Source organism: Nesoenas mayeri, assembly GCF_963082525.1.
Source record: "Nesoenas mayeri genome assembly, chromosome: 11".
Taxonomy (NCBI): domain Eukaryota; kingdom Metazoa; phylum Chordata; class Aves; order Columbiformes; family Columbidae; genus Nesoenas; species Nesoenas mayeri.
In genome coordinates, this window is record NC_137563.1 from 11,959,957 (window position 1) to 11,978,185 (window position 18,229).

Below are 18,229 nucleotides of genomic sequence, written 5' to 3' on the forward strand. Positions count from 1 at the left end.
GAAACGATGCTTCATTCATGTGATGCATCTTACCTGAGACTCTGAGGAACTGTGATGTAAAAGGAAAATATTTTAGTATTTTTCAGGCTTTTAGTTCATCCTGATGACTTACTGATATATGACTACTTAAAAAGGAAGTATGTGCTTTGGCTTCCTTATGTGATTTGCATACATGAATCTGAAGACCTTATGAAATAAATAATGTGCAGAATGGCTAACTTTAAAAGAAAGAAAAAAAAGAAAAAAGGCTATGCAGATGCCAGTATGATTGCTTGATGGATTATTTATTTTCATCTAATTGACACAGTGGGAACTTTTGGCTCCGTTGCTTATTTTTGCGATAACAATTAAGACTAATTGTTAGTAGTAATAAATTATTATTCTCAGTGGACCAGTATTAGAAGGCAATAGGGTATTTGGCCAGTGTTTTTCATAGGTATTTGTTGTCAGCAGATTTATTTTGTGTTCCATTTCTTCCTTTGGAAAGGGAAATATTTTCATGATAAATTATTGAGTATTTCTCATACCTGATGTTTTATCTGATCTCTTGTTAATTTTCCTGTTCTTCTCCTTTCCTTCCTCCCCAGTTTTTGTCTTAGATTTTATTAACTATCCTTGCAGCCTATTGTACATTCCTGTGGTTACAGATAAAAGCACTAAACATTTTCATGCATTTTGCGAGAAGGTGAATGAACAAGGATGAATATCGATGCGTCACTGACAGCTATGGCCCTGCTGGAGCTGCGGCTCCCGGTGTCCTGGGCGCTGGGAATGGATTCTGCTCGTGTGCTGGAGCTCAGTATCTCACAATCGCTCCACAAATCCTGGGAATACATTTCTTAGAACGGAACTTAGTGAGAAGGGTTGCTTCAAAGGCTGAAAGAAAACACTAATTGTATCATGTGCCATTTTGGCTTTTTTTTTTTTTTTTTTTAATTAATTGAAATTAAGAATTGTGAACAGGTAACTCCAGTTTTATAGTTTTCCTTCTCTTAGGGAATGAACATAGCGATTGGTTACTTTCTTGGTTATTCTATTATATACTGGCTTCAGCCTGCTGTTCAGTACTTTGCAAGTCAGTATCCCAATTTAGTATGATTGTTAATTAAAACATGTTGATACAGCAGAATAATAGTCAGTGATGATGTAGTCTATCTCCTGTGCTGCATCCTAGAAAATGGGACAAGCGAGGGGAAAAAAGCTGATAGTTTATCTACAAGTGTTTTGGGCATATTTGACTATATAATTTCATATCTTGAAGTGTTATCTCATTTGAAGCTAATTAAATAGCAAAAGTTGGGGTTTTTTTTTATAGTGGACAATTAACTCTTCAGCACTAGGTGATAACTTAGAGCATGTAGAGTTCTGTAAGGTACAGGAAAAAAAATATTGGTTTGTGTTTTAAATCTTGGGGGAAACTATGTGTCTATTATGGCAATAATTTGTTTTAATCAAGTGATGCTAACACAAAGAATGTCTGTTGATGCAGCAGAGATTTCAATTACTGTTGCAAGCAAACATCAGCACTGAGTGAAGCAGGTGGGTCTTGGAATTGTTGGATGTCGTGCTGCTGAGAGGTTCTGTAAGCTGCTTGTGCAAGCTGCCTCTTTATCCATGTTGCAGTGTGAGTACATTCGTTGAATTCCAGGTACATTCTTCTCCAGCTTGCCTTCAGAATTGACTTCCAAAAGCTACATGTGCTTTATGCAGGTATTTTAGATATTTAGAAAGTAACTAGAGCTTCATTCTCTACTGTTCTGCTGAAAGAGAGCAGCTCAAAGGATTCTCATTTAGTAGACTCTCTATCTGTAAATCCCAAATTGGTCAAATTGTTTATGTAACCATTGCTTTTGTTTTAATTGCCTATTTTAAACTGTACATTTTCATTTTTAAAATTACTGAGGGGAAATAAATGTATGCTTACAACCTCCTGTATGGCTTCCAGAAACTGAGACTACTTGGTCCTTTTTATTTTTCCTTTTCTCTTTTTCTACAAAGATACAATCTTTCAGACTATTACTGAATTCTGTATGAGGTGTTATATTTTGATTATACTGATGTAGACCTTTTGTGTTATTTGTTAGAGGGATTAGAGTGGCCACCCTGTGTTACGAGCTCTTTGGGCAGCTGTGTTGGCGGCTGGCGTGGGCTCCGCTGAGGCTTAGCACAGGGAATTAGCTCTTCTGTCAGCCAGTAGAAAGGCTTAGTTAAGGATAAGAATGTTCTTAATAAAAAGCAAATTTGTCTGGCAATGACCCTCTCTCAAATAGCTGAAAATAATTGTCTTCACTATTAGCCTTAGGTGTAAGCTGTTCGTCTTTAGAGAGGTACATTGTTTTGGATCCAGGGATCATCTAAACTAGTATTTCGGCAATTAATTGTCACGAAAATCATGCTAGCACATAGTTCTGTAAAAATAATTCCCATCTGTAAAGTTAAATACACTAGGGACAATTAAGTTTGAGTGTGGCTGAAAAAAAGAGAGTCTCCAAGACTGAAATGAAAATTACTCCTGTGTCAGCAACCTTATTTAATACCAAAAGTAATAATATAGTTCACCTAGTGAACAAAACCTCTTGAGAATGGTAAAACTTTTGTTACGGATTAAGATAAAATGTGACTGACTTTAAATCAAATACAGTTTAGACATGACTAAAGTCTTGGCAGACTTTCTCCAGCAGATCTGGCTTTTGTGATTTGAGGCAGTGACTGCCCCAGTGTGAATGTGCAGCCAGGGCAGGACAGTGTGGTTTGCAAGCCATCATATAGAAAAAAAAATTTAAAAATCCCACAGATTTAAGTGTTCAAGCACAGAAATGGCATTTTGGGTACAGAAGCACACAGTGTGTTCTGCTGAATCTCCCTTCCAGAGGAAACAACCTCTGGGAAAAGGGCTGGAGTGGAGCTCTAGGGGGGCAATTGCCTGCGCTAATCTGCTGGTTTTTATGTGTCAAGGCTTCTAGAAGATATTTCACATATAGGATAACATAGCAAAATACCACAGGCATCTGCAAAAAACATAAGACAACTTTTAACACATGGGGAATATATTAAAAATTCCAAACTCCGCCTGCCTGCTGTTACTAGCAGCCAGTTCAGTGGGGCTAGAGCTGTCTTACTGTTTTCTTTTGCAAAATCCCTTCACTCTTCAGTGAATTTTGTTACTTTTATCACTGTGGGTTTTTTTTGCCTCCAGTAAGCGACCGACATCTCTAGGAACTTGGTTGCGTTGCTGGTGTATGATGAGATGGAGGCCCCTGAACTGTCGACTGGAAGGAGAACTGAGGTTTATTAGTGTTCATGTATGAAACAGCATTGCTGAGACCTTCCTAAAACTTCCTGAATCTGAGTGTAGTCGAGTTTTACCAGCACGACAGCTACCAGCAAGCGATGTTTGCCAAGAGCAGATAAGAAAAACGTTCCTTGTACTAGTTGATGTCTGGAATTAAGGGTTAAGTGGTTATGCTCCACCTGGTAAGTTGTTGCATGAGCGGAGCACAGAAGGATGCGGGAGGAAACTGCAGAACCTCCCCTCCAGGAGCCCTTTACACCCAACTGCTGCAGTTTTTAGATGGTCTCTTCACTGCCAGAGATTCCTGGCATTAGCAGGTGCTTGAATTTGAGCTTCATCATTTGAGTTGGTTGGTTCGAGAGTTGTAATGTTTATATGGACAGATATGCAGCCATATCATTTGCAAGGAAATATATTGTTTGTGACCATGGTAAAGTAAATAACACCTGGGGATGTAAGCTTGATGGAGTACTTTCTGTGCTAGCATGGGAAGAAATAGTTTACCTGGTGAAAATCATGAGTAGCATTTGACCTTAAGGAAGCCCACACCTATGGAGACACCAACTGTAGGTCAGCCCAGGCTATTTTTGGCATTTACAATACATGGACATCATTTTGTTGTTGCATTTTTAATGGATTAAAATCTATTTTTATTGCCAGCTAGATGAATGCATAATTTGGTCACACAGTTGTGCAGTGTTCTTTATGAGCACTGATATACTGTGTAAATAGAGTTTCTTTGATTAAGAAATATTCCATCTCCTTGTGTAACAAAAGGCAAATAATATTTGTACCTGCCACTGGTTTGTACGTATCCTTTTAGTGCTACCCTGCTTGCCAGAACATGGTACACATCATGCTAGGAGACAGCCGAGTTTTTCTTTATGAAAACCAATAGCCTCCTTAAAAGCTGTAGTATGTTGCATATTTATGACTGTTCTTCGATGCTTTTCCCTCCCCTCCATTGTGAATTACGGTGACTTCAGCCGTTTAGTGTTTCGGTTGCATTAGACAAGTGCAGGAAGTTACAGCCTGTCATTGAGGCACTTGAGCGCCCATGAATTGGTCTTTTCACTCCCTCTTGCAGATTTTCAGTAGACTGATTTCAATTTTTATCGTTTAGCCCTGACAGCTTCCTCATGTGAGTCTCGCAGATAGAATTTAGGACTAGGGAATGTGCCTTCATAAAAGATGGGAATATTTTTACTGTGATGATCTCCCACTTTCACAAATCTTAAATGTCTAAGAACCCAAGAGTTGAGTTTGTGTAACTGTGGAGAGCTCATGTAGCTCAGGTCTGGCTTTCTCCTCCCCAAGATTTATACCCAGGGTTAAAGAGGCTGTTCATGGCATGCAAGACCTCTCCTGTATTTTTACAGCTGGGTGTTGGAGGATACTGAGATTAATTCAAAACCATTTCCATACTAATCTAATGCTTCCTAGTAGCTTTTATTAGAAAAAAAGAACAATTTTGATTTGATTTTTCTTTTAAACGGTCTTTAGAGGTGCATTATGGAATTCCTTGAATAGTAGTTTCCTTGTTTCATGAAGGGGAAATGTCCATCTGCCTTGTCCTTGAAAACAGCATTTGAGCTTTGCCGATGTGATTGCGTCCACACTGTTAATGCAAACTGCAGCCGGAGCCGAACCCCCTGGACGATGGGTATCTTCTTTTAGTTTGCTCTTCTTCTACTACTTCCCCATCTTCTGACTAGTGTTAGAGGTGATTTTTTAAATTTTTGTTTTTTCCCCTTTACCTTTTATGTTAATGGTTGGAGAATTGTGGAGGACCTGTTGTATAGCTCTAGGCACAAGATGTGGTGCAATACCTAGCCAAATGCTGCTTATTGTGCTGGCAAATCTTTGGAACATGTTTTGGAGCTTATTCACAGGTTCTAGTTATCATAAAAATCCGGAAGTAACTTGTTAAATTCTCCAGCTAGATCCCAGGGTTGATTACTGGAGATATAGAAATAACCTTTCTAGAAAGTGTTTACCTAATTGTTGAGAGTATTCATGCTGCTGCTGATGGATGCTGCTTTGAAAATGGTATCTTATGATGCTGGTGTTTGTGACCAGTTTTCAGTATTGTCCCTCATTCTTTCCTATGGACACTGCTTAATTTATTAAAAAAAATATATACTGACCGTTGCTTGTTTTTTACCTCTCTGGCAAGTCCCTCCCTTCAAAAAATGGGAAGAAAAGGTGGCAACTCACTGTCTGCAATGTTGGATCTCAGCAGATAATCTGTAACTGATGCTTCCGTGAGCAGCAGGACTCAGAGCTCATCTTCCTGCATTTCACACCAGTGATTTGGCCCCTGTGCATTTTCCAGTCTAGAAACTGCATTCTCTGCCTGAATCCTCTTGTCTTTTTAGTTGGGCTTCTCTGAATCACATGCCAGTGAGACCATCCACACAGGGCTATCGAAGGGATTTCTTATCCAGAGGCACTAACACTCAGATTTTATTTATTTTTAAACTTAATTCCCAGCCTTCATAGATCAGGAGGAAAAGGTCCAGTTCTTGAAACAGATTTTCTTTGGTCTGACATGATAACTGGTGCCAGCAGCTGGATTTCTCTAGCCAGGAAGCTGTGGGTGTCTTTCCTGGATGGGTGGAATGGCTGGGCTTGTGTAAAAACCCATTCTTTAAAAGTAAAGATTTATCTCTGCCATTTTTATTTGCAGGGAAAAATCAAAGTAAATGACTCTTAACCTTTGCTGCTTTGTTAGAAGTTAAGTCTCCTGTAAAGTATTTGCTCAGAGTGCCCAAAGAGCGTTCACAAAGCAGAATGGTCCTGGTGTGTGGCACAGACACATTTCTCCACCCAGACATCGTAGTGAGTCAGGAGCTACAAAACGTGCACTGACGGTGCTGTGTGTTCTGAGCAGCCTGATGCTCTTCATTTCATAGTAATTTTGTGGGTGTCTTGGAGGAAACCCGTGTTCCTCCTTGCCTCATAAGTGGCTACATGCAAGTTATGGTTTGAGGGACTTAAAAGATAACAGATATGAAAATAGTTTTTGAAAGTGTACCAACTTTTTGGAGGGAGCTGTATGTGAAACATCCTTTATCCTGCTGATAGTCCCAGGAGAGAGGTGGGCGGATGACGTAGGATGCCGCCCATGGATTGTGTTTGAATCCTTAACTATTTTCTTCCAAGCCTCATTGGTTGTCTGAAGTAGGTGTGGAGCAGGAAGTAATCTTTCTGGATGAGTTGCTTGAGGATATTTCCTGAACACACAGAAACAGGGGATAAAGCTGCATGGGCTGCATCAAGTGATTGGGTTTTTTGCGATCTGTCGGGAGAAAAGTGGCACGAATTGGGAAACAAGCAACTGGGAGGTGGGAGAATCAACTGGTCTCTTTGGTTCCGTGGACCCCCTGCCTGACATATACAATTAGGTGACTTAAGGTGGTGAAATGCCCTGATGGCTTTGGGAAGGATGGACGGTGGTCATAAGGCTGGGGAAGGAGGATGATTGAAGCAGCTTGTGCAGAGGAACACGTGTTTATGTTGTGTTGTCGAGCTGGAAATATCAGGTGTATATTCACAGATCAGAGTTACCTTCTAAACTTGGCAGAGGTCTTTACAGTGAGTTGATATAGAAGTACTCTGCTAAATGCAGATAAGTAGGGTTTCTGTAAATCATATTCTTGCTCCTTTACACTTTGAAGTTTTTCTACTGCCCTTGCCTCCTCTTTGAATTTTAGATGTTGCCTGGATATGGCAGGTACCAAAATGCCCAACATCATCAGAACTCCTGGTGTGCTTGATACTGGGCTATGCTGGATCTACTGCTGGCCTGCAGTCAGCTTGCTGTGTTTTGGATGCTGAACTTAGGCAAGTAGTTCAACTTTTTTGTAGCTATATAGCCCCGATTTCTTGTGCACTCGTGTGATGTTTGTAGGAACATGTACTTACCTGTACGTGAACAGGTAAGTAAACACCTAGTTACCTGTAATTGCAGTTTGCAAGTTATCCTTCCGTCTGTCCTTGGTAGCTCTTGGGTTTATTTGTTTGGAGGGTTGTTGTTGTTGTTTTGTTACATTCTTTTGTGTTAGGAAAGAAAACCCAAACATTTTGCTGATTCTGATAACCAGCCAGAGGTAGGGGCAGTTATTTGCATTGTGGATATTTGCTGTTGTTGGGAGACAGGCTCTTTGTGTTTGGTTTTGTAGCTCGCTGCAGATGCAGCTGTACCGAGAGTGATCTTTTTACTACTCTACTTCAGGCAACAGGAAAAAAAGAAAAAAGCAAGATTTCCTGAAGCAAAACACTTTGTGTCTTTGCCCTTCAGCTTTGCTAGGTATAACTAAGCCAGCAAAGGGTTTGAATTGTGATGAAGTGAGATGTGACAGGGGAAAAAAAAAACCAACAAATTGCAGCTATTTTGTGTAGTTTGTGCATTTGACAGCACTTGGTTTGTTTCCCTACTATAATTATTCTGCCTATTCTAAGATTAGAGTACCAGGGTGACATGGGCCAAGGGCTCGTAGGCTGGATGGTGCGTGTACGGGCAGCGGCACTTCTGGTTGAGCTGGGTTGTGTCCTCAAATAAAACACAACTGCAGTGGAGGAGGAGGAGAGGAATTCCACGTTCGGATTGCAGTGACATGAGAGACTTTTGCCAGCAGGGCTGTTTGTCGGGCTCTGTTTCCCCCTCCACTATCGACATGATCCACAGGCAAAACCCCATGGATGTTCGTGGGAGGTGTTTTATTTAAGTCATTGCCTCTTTTATTTATATTTTTGAAAGAAAGCTTTATCAGTGATGTATGAAACTGTAATAAACCCACAAACCTTTATTGCTGTTTTTTCCATGACTGCGTTTTTAATTGATGTATCTATTAGCATCGTCAACATTGCAAATAAAATTGTTCTCATCCTCCTTTGTAAGGAATGCACCAGGGTGGAGAAGATCTGGGGAATTTTATTTATTTTGGTTTGTGCTTCTGGCTACACAGTGGACCCTGTGTTCTGTATGCTTATTTCTAACTTGCCTATACCTTCAAAAAATGGAAAACATCCAACATGTGGTAGGAGCTTCTCTGTTAGCTCAATTATTTCTTAATCCTCTGTGGTTTTTGCAAGCTTGGCCCATGAGTTTATTGCAAAACAAGAACGGAGCGAAGCTCTGAGAGATTCTGGCTGTTCAGGAAGTGAACTTTCATGGTGATGGTAGCAGACATTAAACCCTTCAGCTGTAACTACTCATTCTGTTGAAGAAAAGTTTGTAAAGCATTATAAATAGTGTTTTTCCATGTTTCAGATCTATTTGTTTCACTTTCTTTTCAGCTGTCAACACTTCGGATTGTAACTGAAATGCCTTATTCTTTTAAGACATCTCCATTTCTACAAAGCACCTCGTCTGTTCTCATTAGTAGCTCCGTGACAGTCCCATAGTTGAAAGTGTGAAGTAGCTTTTCAGGGTATTCAGAAAAAAGAAAGCCAGCAAACTCGTGTTGTATCCAATATGTTTGTGGTTGTCTGCAGCCATGTCTGTCTCAGATTTGCAGCTCTGGTGCTGTGGTTCAACAGAGCAGAAATTTTGTGGCAAATTTAGTTAAATCTATCTTGGTGCCTACCTCATTAAATACAGGCATAATCTAATTTAGGGCTTTTAAATAACACGACCTATTTCAATAGAGGGAAGTGCCTCCTGTGGACACCTGTGCATTGCAGGTGCTGGAGCTTTGAGGAACTGATAGGAGTTTCAGGCTGGTTTTGCTAAATCTGGGGACAGCATACTTTCTAATATTAGCACTTCAGGTTTAACAATTAATGTGAAGATAACTTGAGTAATGTATATGTTAGAAAACTTTGCGCAGTTTGAAGAACTAGAGAGGATGGGAGTGTTTCTATTTCAAAGATGGTTTGCAAATGCAAGTGCTAGTTTGGTTATTCAACCTTCAGCGGCTGGGAAATTGCAGAACCTTTGTATGCTGAAGTAGCTTAGTCCTGAATATATACTTCAAGTATTATTTTGAATTTGATCTTTTGAGATTGACTGTAAAATATTGAGAGTATTTAATGGTTTTGTGCCGAATATCCAGATGCGCTCGTGGCTATGGGTTCCAGGCATTCCACTTGCTTGTGATTTCTTTGGAATCCCAAATTCTGCAGGAATATAATTTCAGCTGGTGTCACAGGCCTTGGGATGGTGAAAAAGTCCCTGTCAAGCATTTAAAGAAGTTTTTAAGTTGAAGATGGGCTTGTGTGTTGACTTGCTGGCTCCTGCTTGACTGGCGGGGAAGTCCTTGGTGCACACGGGCGATTGCTGGTGTCGCTGCTTTGCATTGGGTTTTTCACAGTTCCTGAAGAAGAGAAACAGTTTACAGGTCTTACCAGTTTGATTCATTAGACCATACTGGGAGACACTAAAAGACTGTGTAAATGGTAATTAATAGAAGGCAAAGCCAAGCTCCCCCATCCAAAACAGAACGTGCAGCTCTGATGTGAGAAGGAAAGTGAATTGCAAGAAATTTCCTTTAACTCAATAATGATCACATGAGGTTACACACAACTCAGATTATGATTTCTCTCTTTCTTTTTGACAATGGTTATTTCTCTCCTGTGTAGGTTAGTTATGCTGCATGGCAAAAAGTGCAGAAGGGTTTGAAAGTGCAGTAGGGTTCTGAGTTAGGGCCTGGCACAGCTCAGAACTGCGAGGAATGGAGACCTGGATGTGGTCAGTGTGTGACTTGTTATTTATCTATTTGTATATATAGCTGCAAGTCAAAAAATTTGTCAACATTAGAGATGCTAGCAGAAGAGTGATTGGAAAATAGCTATGTTTACAATCTTTATTTTGTCCTGGCAACTTGTCCTTCTCTTTCTCTCCCTGCCCGCCCCCCCCCCCCCAATCAGTATTGCTGTCCTGAATTTGTATATGGCAAATAGAAATCCCTTTAAAAATGGCTAATTACAGACTTTCTCAGTAGATCTATCTGGCTGTGAACAAGTACTGTTTTACATTATATTTCACATAATCAGTGGGGGAAGAGCAGCGACGGTGTGCCTTTAAAAACTGTATGCTTAATGAGATTAAGCCACATTCTAATGTTAGTGTTTAAGATGATGTAACTTGAATACTAATTTTTTTGTTTTGTTTCTTTTAAGCAAATGGTTATGAGCCTTAGAGTTTCTGAACTGCAAGTACTTCTGGGTTACGCGGGGAGGAACAAGCACGGCCGAAAACACGAACTGCTCACAAAAGCACTGCATTTGTTAAAGGCTGGTTGCAGTCCTGCCGTACAAATGAAAATCAAAGAACTCTATAGGCGAAGGTTTCCTCAGAAAATCATGACACCTGCAGACTTATCTATCCCCAGCGTCCACTCGAGCTCTATGCCAGCAGCTTTGTCTCCGTCTACCATTCCACAGCTCAGCTACGATGGCCACCCTGCCACGTCACCATTGCTCCCCGTTTCGCTTCTGGGACCTAAACATGAACTGGAACTTCCCCATCTTACGTCTGCACTCCACCCTGTCCATCCTGACATAAAACTTCAGAAATTACCTTTTTATGACTTGTTGGATGAGCTGATAAAACCTACCAGCCTAGGTAAGGTTGCAAATGTTGTAATAATATTTGAAGTGTTTGTTCTTTTTTTTTTTTTTTTGTAATGGACAAATGCAGCTGCTGATGCAGTAACTGGTTAAATATTGCATCACACCAGTGTTTAGAGAATCGCTATTTTTGGTAACTTTTGGAACAGATTGTTCTACATGGAGAGACATCTTACGTAACACTCCCTAGTTGTTTTAGCTGAGCCACTAAATATGGTTCAAATATCCGTTTTATTTAAGGGGTGAGTTTGACAAGGAACAAACTAAAACTTAGAAAAAGGAAAAAGCTTGTCTGCTTTCAGTAGTTCTTATAAACTGTAGAGTTTAGTTATTAAAAAAAAAAAAAAAAAAATCCATCAGGCCCTCAAAATCTTCTCATCTGTGCTGGGAAAGAATGCCAAACTAGATGCTTGCTGTGATCCATTACAGCCTGAATGGCTGAGTTTAGGAAGACTTGTGCTCCTTTTGCAGTTGTGGCTACTTGTCTTTAAACTGTCTTTTGTATTAAGGTATAAATGACTTGTGTAGCGGCTGAGAATAATCTGATGCTTTTGGAGTATTATATAACAACGTGTGATTTTTCTGGCTCTGATTCCACGTAGTGCTGAACAGTGTGGTTAACTTTTAATACTCTTAAATACTGCTTAAATACAATGGTCCTGTTGATTTCTGGGCTGCTTGCATGCTGGAACCTTCTGCTGTGTTGTAACCCTGGAAAAGATTCACTGTGAGAATGGCTGGTAGGAGGAGGAGATTTGTGTGAGTAGATACGGGGAGATGGTGGGTGAGTGAAAACAAAAATCTCCTTTGCAAAAGAGATTCCTTGTAAACACAACTGAATAGGTATTTTACGATAACAGTCTGCACAGCTCCGGGAATGCAGGAGACCTGATATAGGAGTGGTGATGGGTCTGCACATTTCTGAAGGATGTTGCACTGTTGTTTGCACGTGTTTTGTTTTAGCTGTGATAATTGAGACATGGAGGGGAAAACGGCTTTTGATAATCTCATCTTCTGGTTCAGGTATTCTTTTAAGAGGTGTACTGTATTTAGCTGTAATCTAAAACCTAATTGATTAATAAGCATTCCAGGCAATGCTGGTGGTCCGGGATAATTAGGTACTCAGTATGTTTCTCCATCACTTCTACATTATAAATACCTAAAAATAACGCTCTAATTTCAAGAACACATTCCAATGCAGGAATTGTGGTATGCATTTATTCCTGGATGTGGGAAGAACACTTTGCTGTCAGCTCCATGTCTGACAAACTGGCCCCAAATGGAGACATCATAATTCATGCTCTGTCATGTCTTATTGCTTGAGGAGTTTGTATACAATAGGATATTTTTTCCCCTCTGTGGACACTGGGTGTCAGGGTAAAAGAAAGTGTGTGAAATTCCAACCAGATGAATTTTTAAGCAATCTTTTTCCTTTCAATTAATTTAAGGTATGGTTGGGGTTTTTGTTTTGCATGTGAATCCTGTCTGCAGATGTCTTTCTGTTTATCCAAAGCAATACTGTTAAAAAGCTATTTTTCTTGTGCTTTTTGGGGAAGAGAGAGCTTCAGTGCCCATGCATGTGAGAATTTTTTTTTCCTTTTATAGTGGAAAGTAGTGTTGCTAGAGATCATAAAATTGCTGACTATAAATGTCATGAAGGTATTTTAGAGTAATAAATATTTATATGTTAATAAAAAAAACTATTGGATTAATAACCAGTGATATGCAGCTTTATATACTTTCAAAACAACTTGAAGAAATTGTGCTTACAGCTTAGGAGTTTTAAATGCAAGTGTGCAGCAGACTTGTATTAATTTTCTCCATTTATACAGTTTCTGATGCTTTAACTAAAAACAGTCTTAAATGATTTGTGGAATATTTGCCTCAAATGGTTTGGGCATCCTTCTCAGTGCTGCGAACAATGTGGGTTTCCTCAAATGTCAAATTTCTACGTTCCCTGGCTTTGTTTTCAAATGGCAGATGCATGTTACAAGCCCTCGGAACTCCTCCTGGGCATTTGGCCAGCATTTCAGCATCTCCTGTTGCTGTTTCCCATCAGATTCCTCATGGGGTAGGGATAAGAAGCTTTTGAATTTACTCTCTTTCCCTCCATCACAAGAATGGACTGATGACCTGAATAATTATATCCCTGCTTAAAATGGAACCTACTGGAGTACAAAAAAATGTGTGTGTGAGAGAGAAAGAGTGTGATCTTCGCTGATTTGGGAATCTTTAGGTACTCCTGAAATGCTGGTCGTTACATACAAGTTGGGCAAAGCATGTCTTTGGATGCGATTCTCCCTGCTCTTTCCCAAGTCAGAGTGGAATTGCTCGGAAAGTTTGCTGTAGTATTCTGTCTCATCAAGATGTGATTATTAATTTGAAAAGCAATAATTTGACAAAGCCTCAGGGAGGGGAGTTGCACAGCAGGGCATTGAACATGCATTCTGTACCCAGATATTTCACGTAGGTGGGTAGTACACCAGCTAATGTGAATAACAGATAAGGAAATTAAATTTGCTAACTATTAATGTCAAGAACAAAAGGAGGAAATGGATGTTACCTTCTTACACTTGCTTCCTCAAAATGTAGCTCTGACCTGTGATTAAAATCCACATGCGGACTGCTTGCTGGGCAGGATTTCTGGCAAGGGAGAACTGCAGTGCTTTATCCATCCGTACCGTTCTCCCCAGAAGCTCTCGAGGATCTTCACCTGAGCATGGCTGGCCGCAGTGTGTGTTGCAGGCCAAGGTTAGAAGACGGCTGGCTAACTTTATTTGTTTTTTTTTTTTACTTCCCCTGGCTTACAGCAGCCCGTACAACTTGTAGCAGTGAGTAGGATGTTTGCAGAAGAGCAGACTTGCCTAGCGAGTTGAACTTGTAAACTCAGCCTATGCTTCCTAAACTCGGCCTGTGCTACCTCAACCTGCTCCTGTTTTAAGAACTGAACCCAGCAGCTGGGCCCTGCTGGCGGTGGGACTCTCTTGCTGTTACTTTGCTTGGACAGCAGAGTCTTTTGCTTCTGTCAGAGTGTTTCAGGTACTCGACTCCTGCGTAGCTCTTTGAGAGCCAGGTGGCTAATTCTGACAATTATGGATGTGCTGGCTGTGCTGTTGGGGCATGGCAGCATTTTCTTTACTCCTAAGAAGACTGTCAGTTGGCTTGCTTTTCTGTCCATGTTCAGTGGAGCTGTCGAATTTGATGCCAAGGGAGGTTGTGGAGTCTCCTTCTCTGGAGACATTCAAGACCCACCTGGACATGTTCCTGTGCAACCTCACTTAGGCGTTCCTGCTCCAGCAGGGGGATTGGACTAGATGATCTTTTGAGGTCCCTTCCAATCCAGAACATACTGTGATACTGTGATACTGTGATCCATATTTTATTAGTCATCTGCATTGCAAAATTGAGAAAGCATCTGTATTGATTATTTTTTTGTATAAGCCAACTAGAAAAGCTCTGTATTCTGAAAATATATGTTGGTGGATGAATCTGTACCCTGAGCTCTTGCAGCACTAGTGAGAAGTCTGAGCACTTTGCCCCATGGTTAACTGTGATTTGATGTGATTGTAAGACTGTTTTTTTTGGAGGAAAAGCTATCCAGTTTGGCCTTGATAGAATGTACGAAAGATGCCTTCTTACTGTGAATTCTCTATTTTTTTTTTTAACGGCAACTCCTTTAAATAGGAGAATTTTGGTTGTTAGTTTCTCAAGTGAAGCTGCAGCTTTCACATATTTTTTCCCCATTTTCAGCCCCCAGTGCACAGATGCTGCTAATTTGTTGTTTTTTAAGCATAGGGCCAATTCTCTAAAAGTGACTTCTGACACTCAGATAAGATCTCCTTTATGTGGTAAAATGTGTTTACTGTGAGATGAGTAAGGAGTATCAAGATTTTGCCAGATTATTATGGAAGGGACATTACATGGTTAAACAACATCTTAAAAATACTTTTTGTTACAGCATCTATCATTCCTAGTTGGTTTTGGAACAGCTCCACAGTTAAAACATTTTACCTAAGTTTTGAGTTTTTACTTACCTGTAAGGAGAAATTAACCTTTTCAATGTAAAGGATTAAGGAGGCTGTGAGCTATGGTGCTCTTTTAATAAAGCTGTCTGAATGGCATGTGGGGGATCACCCTACAATTTATTTGCTGTGCTTCAGGTTTGGACAATGTGGAACACAACATTAAAACTCGAATCTGAACCATGGAAATTGGAATTTTTCCCTCCAGGTCTTACTGTCCTGGCAGGTGGAGACAAACATCAGGCGTTTTGGGGAGTCCAAGTATCACAGAAAGCGCCGTGTGCTACCTGGGGGTCTCCAAACCTGTTCCATTGGATGAAAGGAGCTTCCAGTGTCCCACTGGGGCTTGTCTTGATTTGATTAGGCCTTAGTTTAATTTCTTAATCTGTGGACTCTTAATAACAAGGTTTCTCCAGTAAGCAGAATTGCACCCCTGGTCCCTGCACTCAAGAATTACGTGCTTACTAACTAGAATTCAAGCTTCTGACTTCCATTTAGCATGAAATTTTCTTTTTGACTGTGATTGATCGTGCTTACTTGGACGTGCTGTGTTCTTGAAGACAGATCTTGTGATTGATCTGACTAAAATCTTTGAAGTGACTGTAGTTCAAGGTACAGCTATTAAACAATTAAACAATTCAGTGCACTTAGAAGTCTAGGTTGGAAACTATACAAGTTTTGTTTGGCAAGTATTTCTCCCTTTCATATATCAGCAAGCTGATCTGTTGCTCTATGCAATCAGTATTATGGTTTATATGAAAGTCACGCTTTTACTGTCTTCTGTGTTTGTTATTTTTTCAAATGTACTTTGTGGGAGGAAGTTCAACAAAACACTATATTCTCAGATTGGGCTCGAGCTTTCTGGCTTCCGGCTCTACAGCTTTTAATTGTGCAAGAAGAAGCTGAAATATTAGCTCTGTCTTGTTCATGTTCTGTAGCTGAACTAGAATTACAGTGCACTCAAGTTTCTTTTTTTTGCGTCCAACTTGTATTTGCATGTGGTAAGCCTCAAGTTTATGTACAGAGAATCTTTCCATAGTCTAGAGTCTGTTTAAGAGAGAGCTTTAACCAACTGGGCAGCTCTTGTCCTACAATAAAAGGCGTATAATTTATTACTGCTCACTTGCTTAATCTCCTTGTGTAGAACTGAGATCACCCGAATTCCAGGACCTCACAGGTTATGTATGTTTTCAGACACCGCTGCTCTGGAGAATGAACCTAGGAAGCCAGTTTGCTTCCCAAGTTCAACTTAGGATATCTTTCTGATAATTGATAGTTTGATAAGAAGTTAGACTTGATGATCATCATGAGTCCCTTCCAACTCAAGATATTCTGTGATTCCAATTAAAGCTTTTAGTAGAAGGAATTACAGCAAACCACGTGGTTGACTCAAAGCATGTGAGTAATCCATTAATAATCAGAGGACCAATCTAAGCGTGGAGCGTTCTCAGTTCTGAGTGGTTGGAGAGCTTGTGGCCTTGCAGCGATACTCACATTGCATGAGAGAGGAAGCTGGGCTATTGCAATATGTGTTTTTTTAAGATTTCCTCTTGCAAGCAAGATGTTGAGATCACTTAGAAGTTGTTGGAAATGCTGCTGGAACTTGGAAGTCCTCAGTAACTTGGAATCTTTTAGAGCTACTTTAATGTCCCTTTATGATGGCTTTTAGAAAAAGATGGAATGGATTATGCTAATCCTGGTAGAGAGCTTCCTAGGGACTCTGTTATCTAACCATAAACTTTAAACTCAATTTTTTGCCTTTCTGTTATGGTTTGAAAACTTTCTACTTTCTTGACGAGAGTAAGAGTGAACCAGAAGCAGGATACCCCATGTAGCGTGTTCTGCTCTTTTGAAGTGTTTAACGTCTGTTGGTGTTCTTAGGTATAGAAGCTCAGATTTTCAAGCCTGAATGGCAGGACTTGATTTCTGGGGTATACATTTAGGCATGTAAAGAAATCAAGAGACTTGAGTTATGGGAGGACCCAGTGATGTTCCTTCCCTCTGGCACAATGATGGAGCTGGGGCAGAGAGTTCTGGCACTGCAGGTGGGCATGAAATTGTCCCTTCATATTTACTGTAGGTCTTCAGAAATCCTCATTGCTCAGAAATGCTCTAATACGTGACTGATTAAAGAAAATAATCAGGTATAAATATCTGTCCAATTGCACAGATTTTCCAGCTGATCTATTCTGTTTATGCAACATATCATAGAGAGTTATAAAATACGTCATACTTATGAATTAATTGTAGCCTTTGGAGTATTTCCAGGCTATTTTCATGTATAACTTTAGGCACTATTTCAAATAAACTCTCTTTACTCTCTGCCTTTCCCATCCCCAGTGTAGCTCTGCCTCTTCCTTCTGAGTATTAACTGTTAAAAGCTTAAGTCGAACAGAATCTAAAAATGATCTTGATAAATGCAGCAGAATGACCAGAACTGGAGTTCAGTTTTTCATCTGGTTTAAGCTGAAGAATGTAGCGTTATCACTTCACAGTAATGCCGTGGATTTGTGAGTGTAGCGCAGTTGTAACCCATGGAAATGGGTTAAGAGCTGGTTACCACTGTCACGGCAAGAATGATTTGTGTGTTTACTAAAATGCTTCCCTTCGAGTAGTTTTGAAGTGTTTTGAAATGTTAAGATTAAGCAACGGCCATTGTGATAAGCAATTGAAATGAAATGGCCAAGATGCCTCAGCGAGTGACGAAACAGAAAGGGGAACCTGGGGCTTCTGTCAGTGTCGGACCCAGCGCAGCCGAGCTGCCAAAACCCGTGGCTGGTGCTGGGGCCAGCCCAGCCCTTGAGCTCCGCTTAGTGCAGCCGATGGGGTGTAAGGTCCAGCTCTGGCCTGGTCTGCTGTGGCTCCAGCCATTAGCAAGAGGCTTTTCCTGCCTTCCAGGGGACAGGGTGGCTCTCCGAGAGGGGCTCTAGCAGGGATGGACCTGATGTCGCACACTAGGGATGCATTTAATGGGTAGCAGGAAATTCCGGGCATGGTGGGTAGTTGTTTTAAAGCTGCTTGATTGCAGGAGATAGCAGGAGCTCGGTGCGAGGAGGCTGTGGTTAACGGGAAGGAAATGTTTATGTATAAATGCTTGTTACCCAGGAACTTCATAAATTGTGGTGGTTTTAAAAGGGCCACTGATGCATCCCGACATTATGTGGATCCCCTCATAATTTCTCTCCCATGTAGCTGCTTGGTTTCTGCTTATGTGCAGATATTGCAATGTACCATACACAGACATTTGATCTCTCCTCCAAAAGCAGTTGGATAAATGAACCCCGTTCAAGATTGATACAAGAGGTTTTGGACAAACTGCGTTATGAGGAGCTATTGTGTA

At 40.5% G+C, this 18,229-nt stretch overlaps 1 protein-coding gene across 13 annotated transcripts in view; it reads left to right on the forward strand.

Moving 5' to 3' along the window:
* The window catches only part of PIAS1 (protein inhibitor of activated STAT 1), a gene marked incomplete at its 5' end in the record, with an annotated part of 67,617 nt that overhangs the window by 21,303 nt on the left and 28,085 nt on the right, over positions 1-18,229 (forward strand). For all 13 annotated transcript variants that reach the window (XR_013922611.1, XR_013922612.1, XR_013922613.1 and 10 more), the window contains one exon: positions 10,418-10,862. Coding sequence is in view for 10 of the 13 variants with exons in the window: in XM_080351099.1 (XP_080207225.1) it covers positions 10,418-10,862 (445 nt within the window). The remainder of the gene's footprint in view (positions 1-10,417; positions 10,863-18,229) is intronic.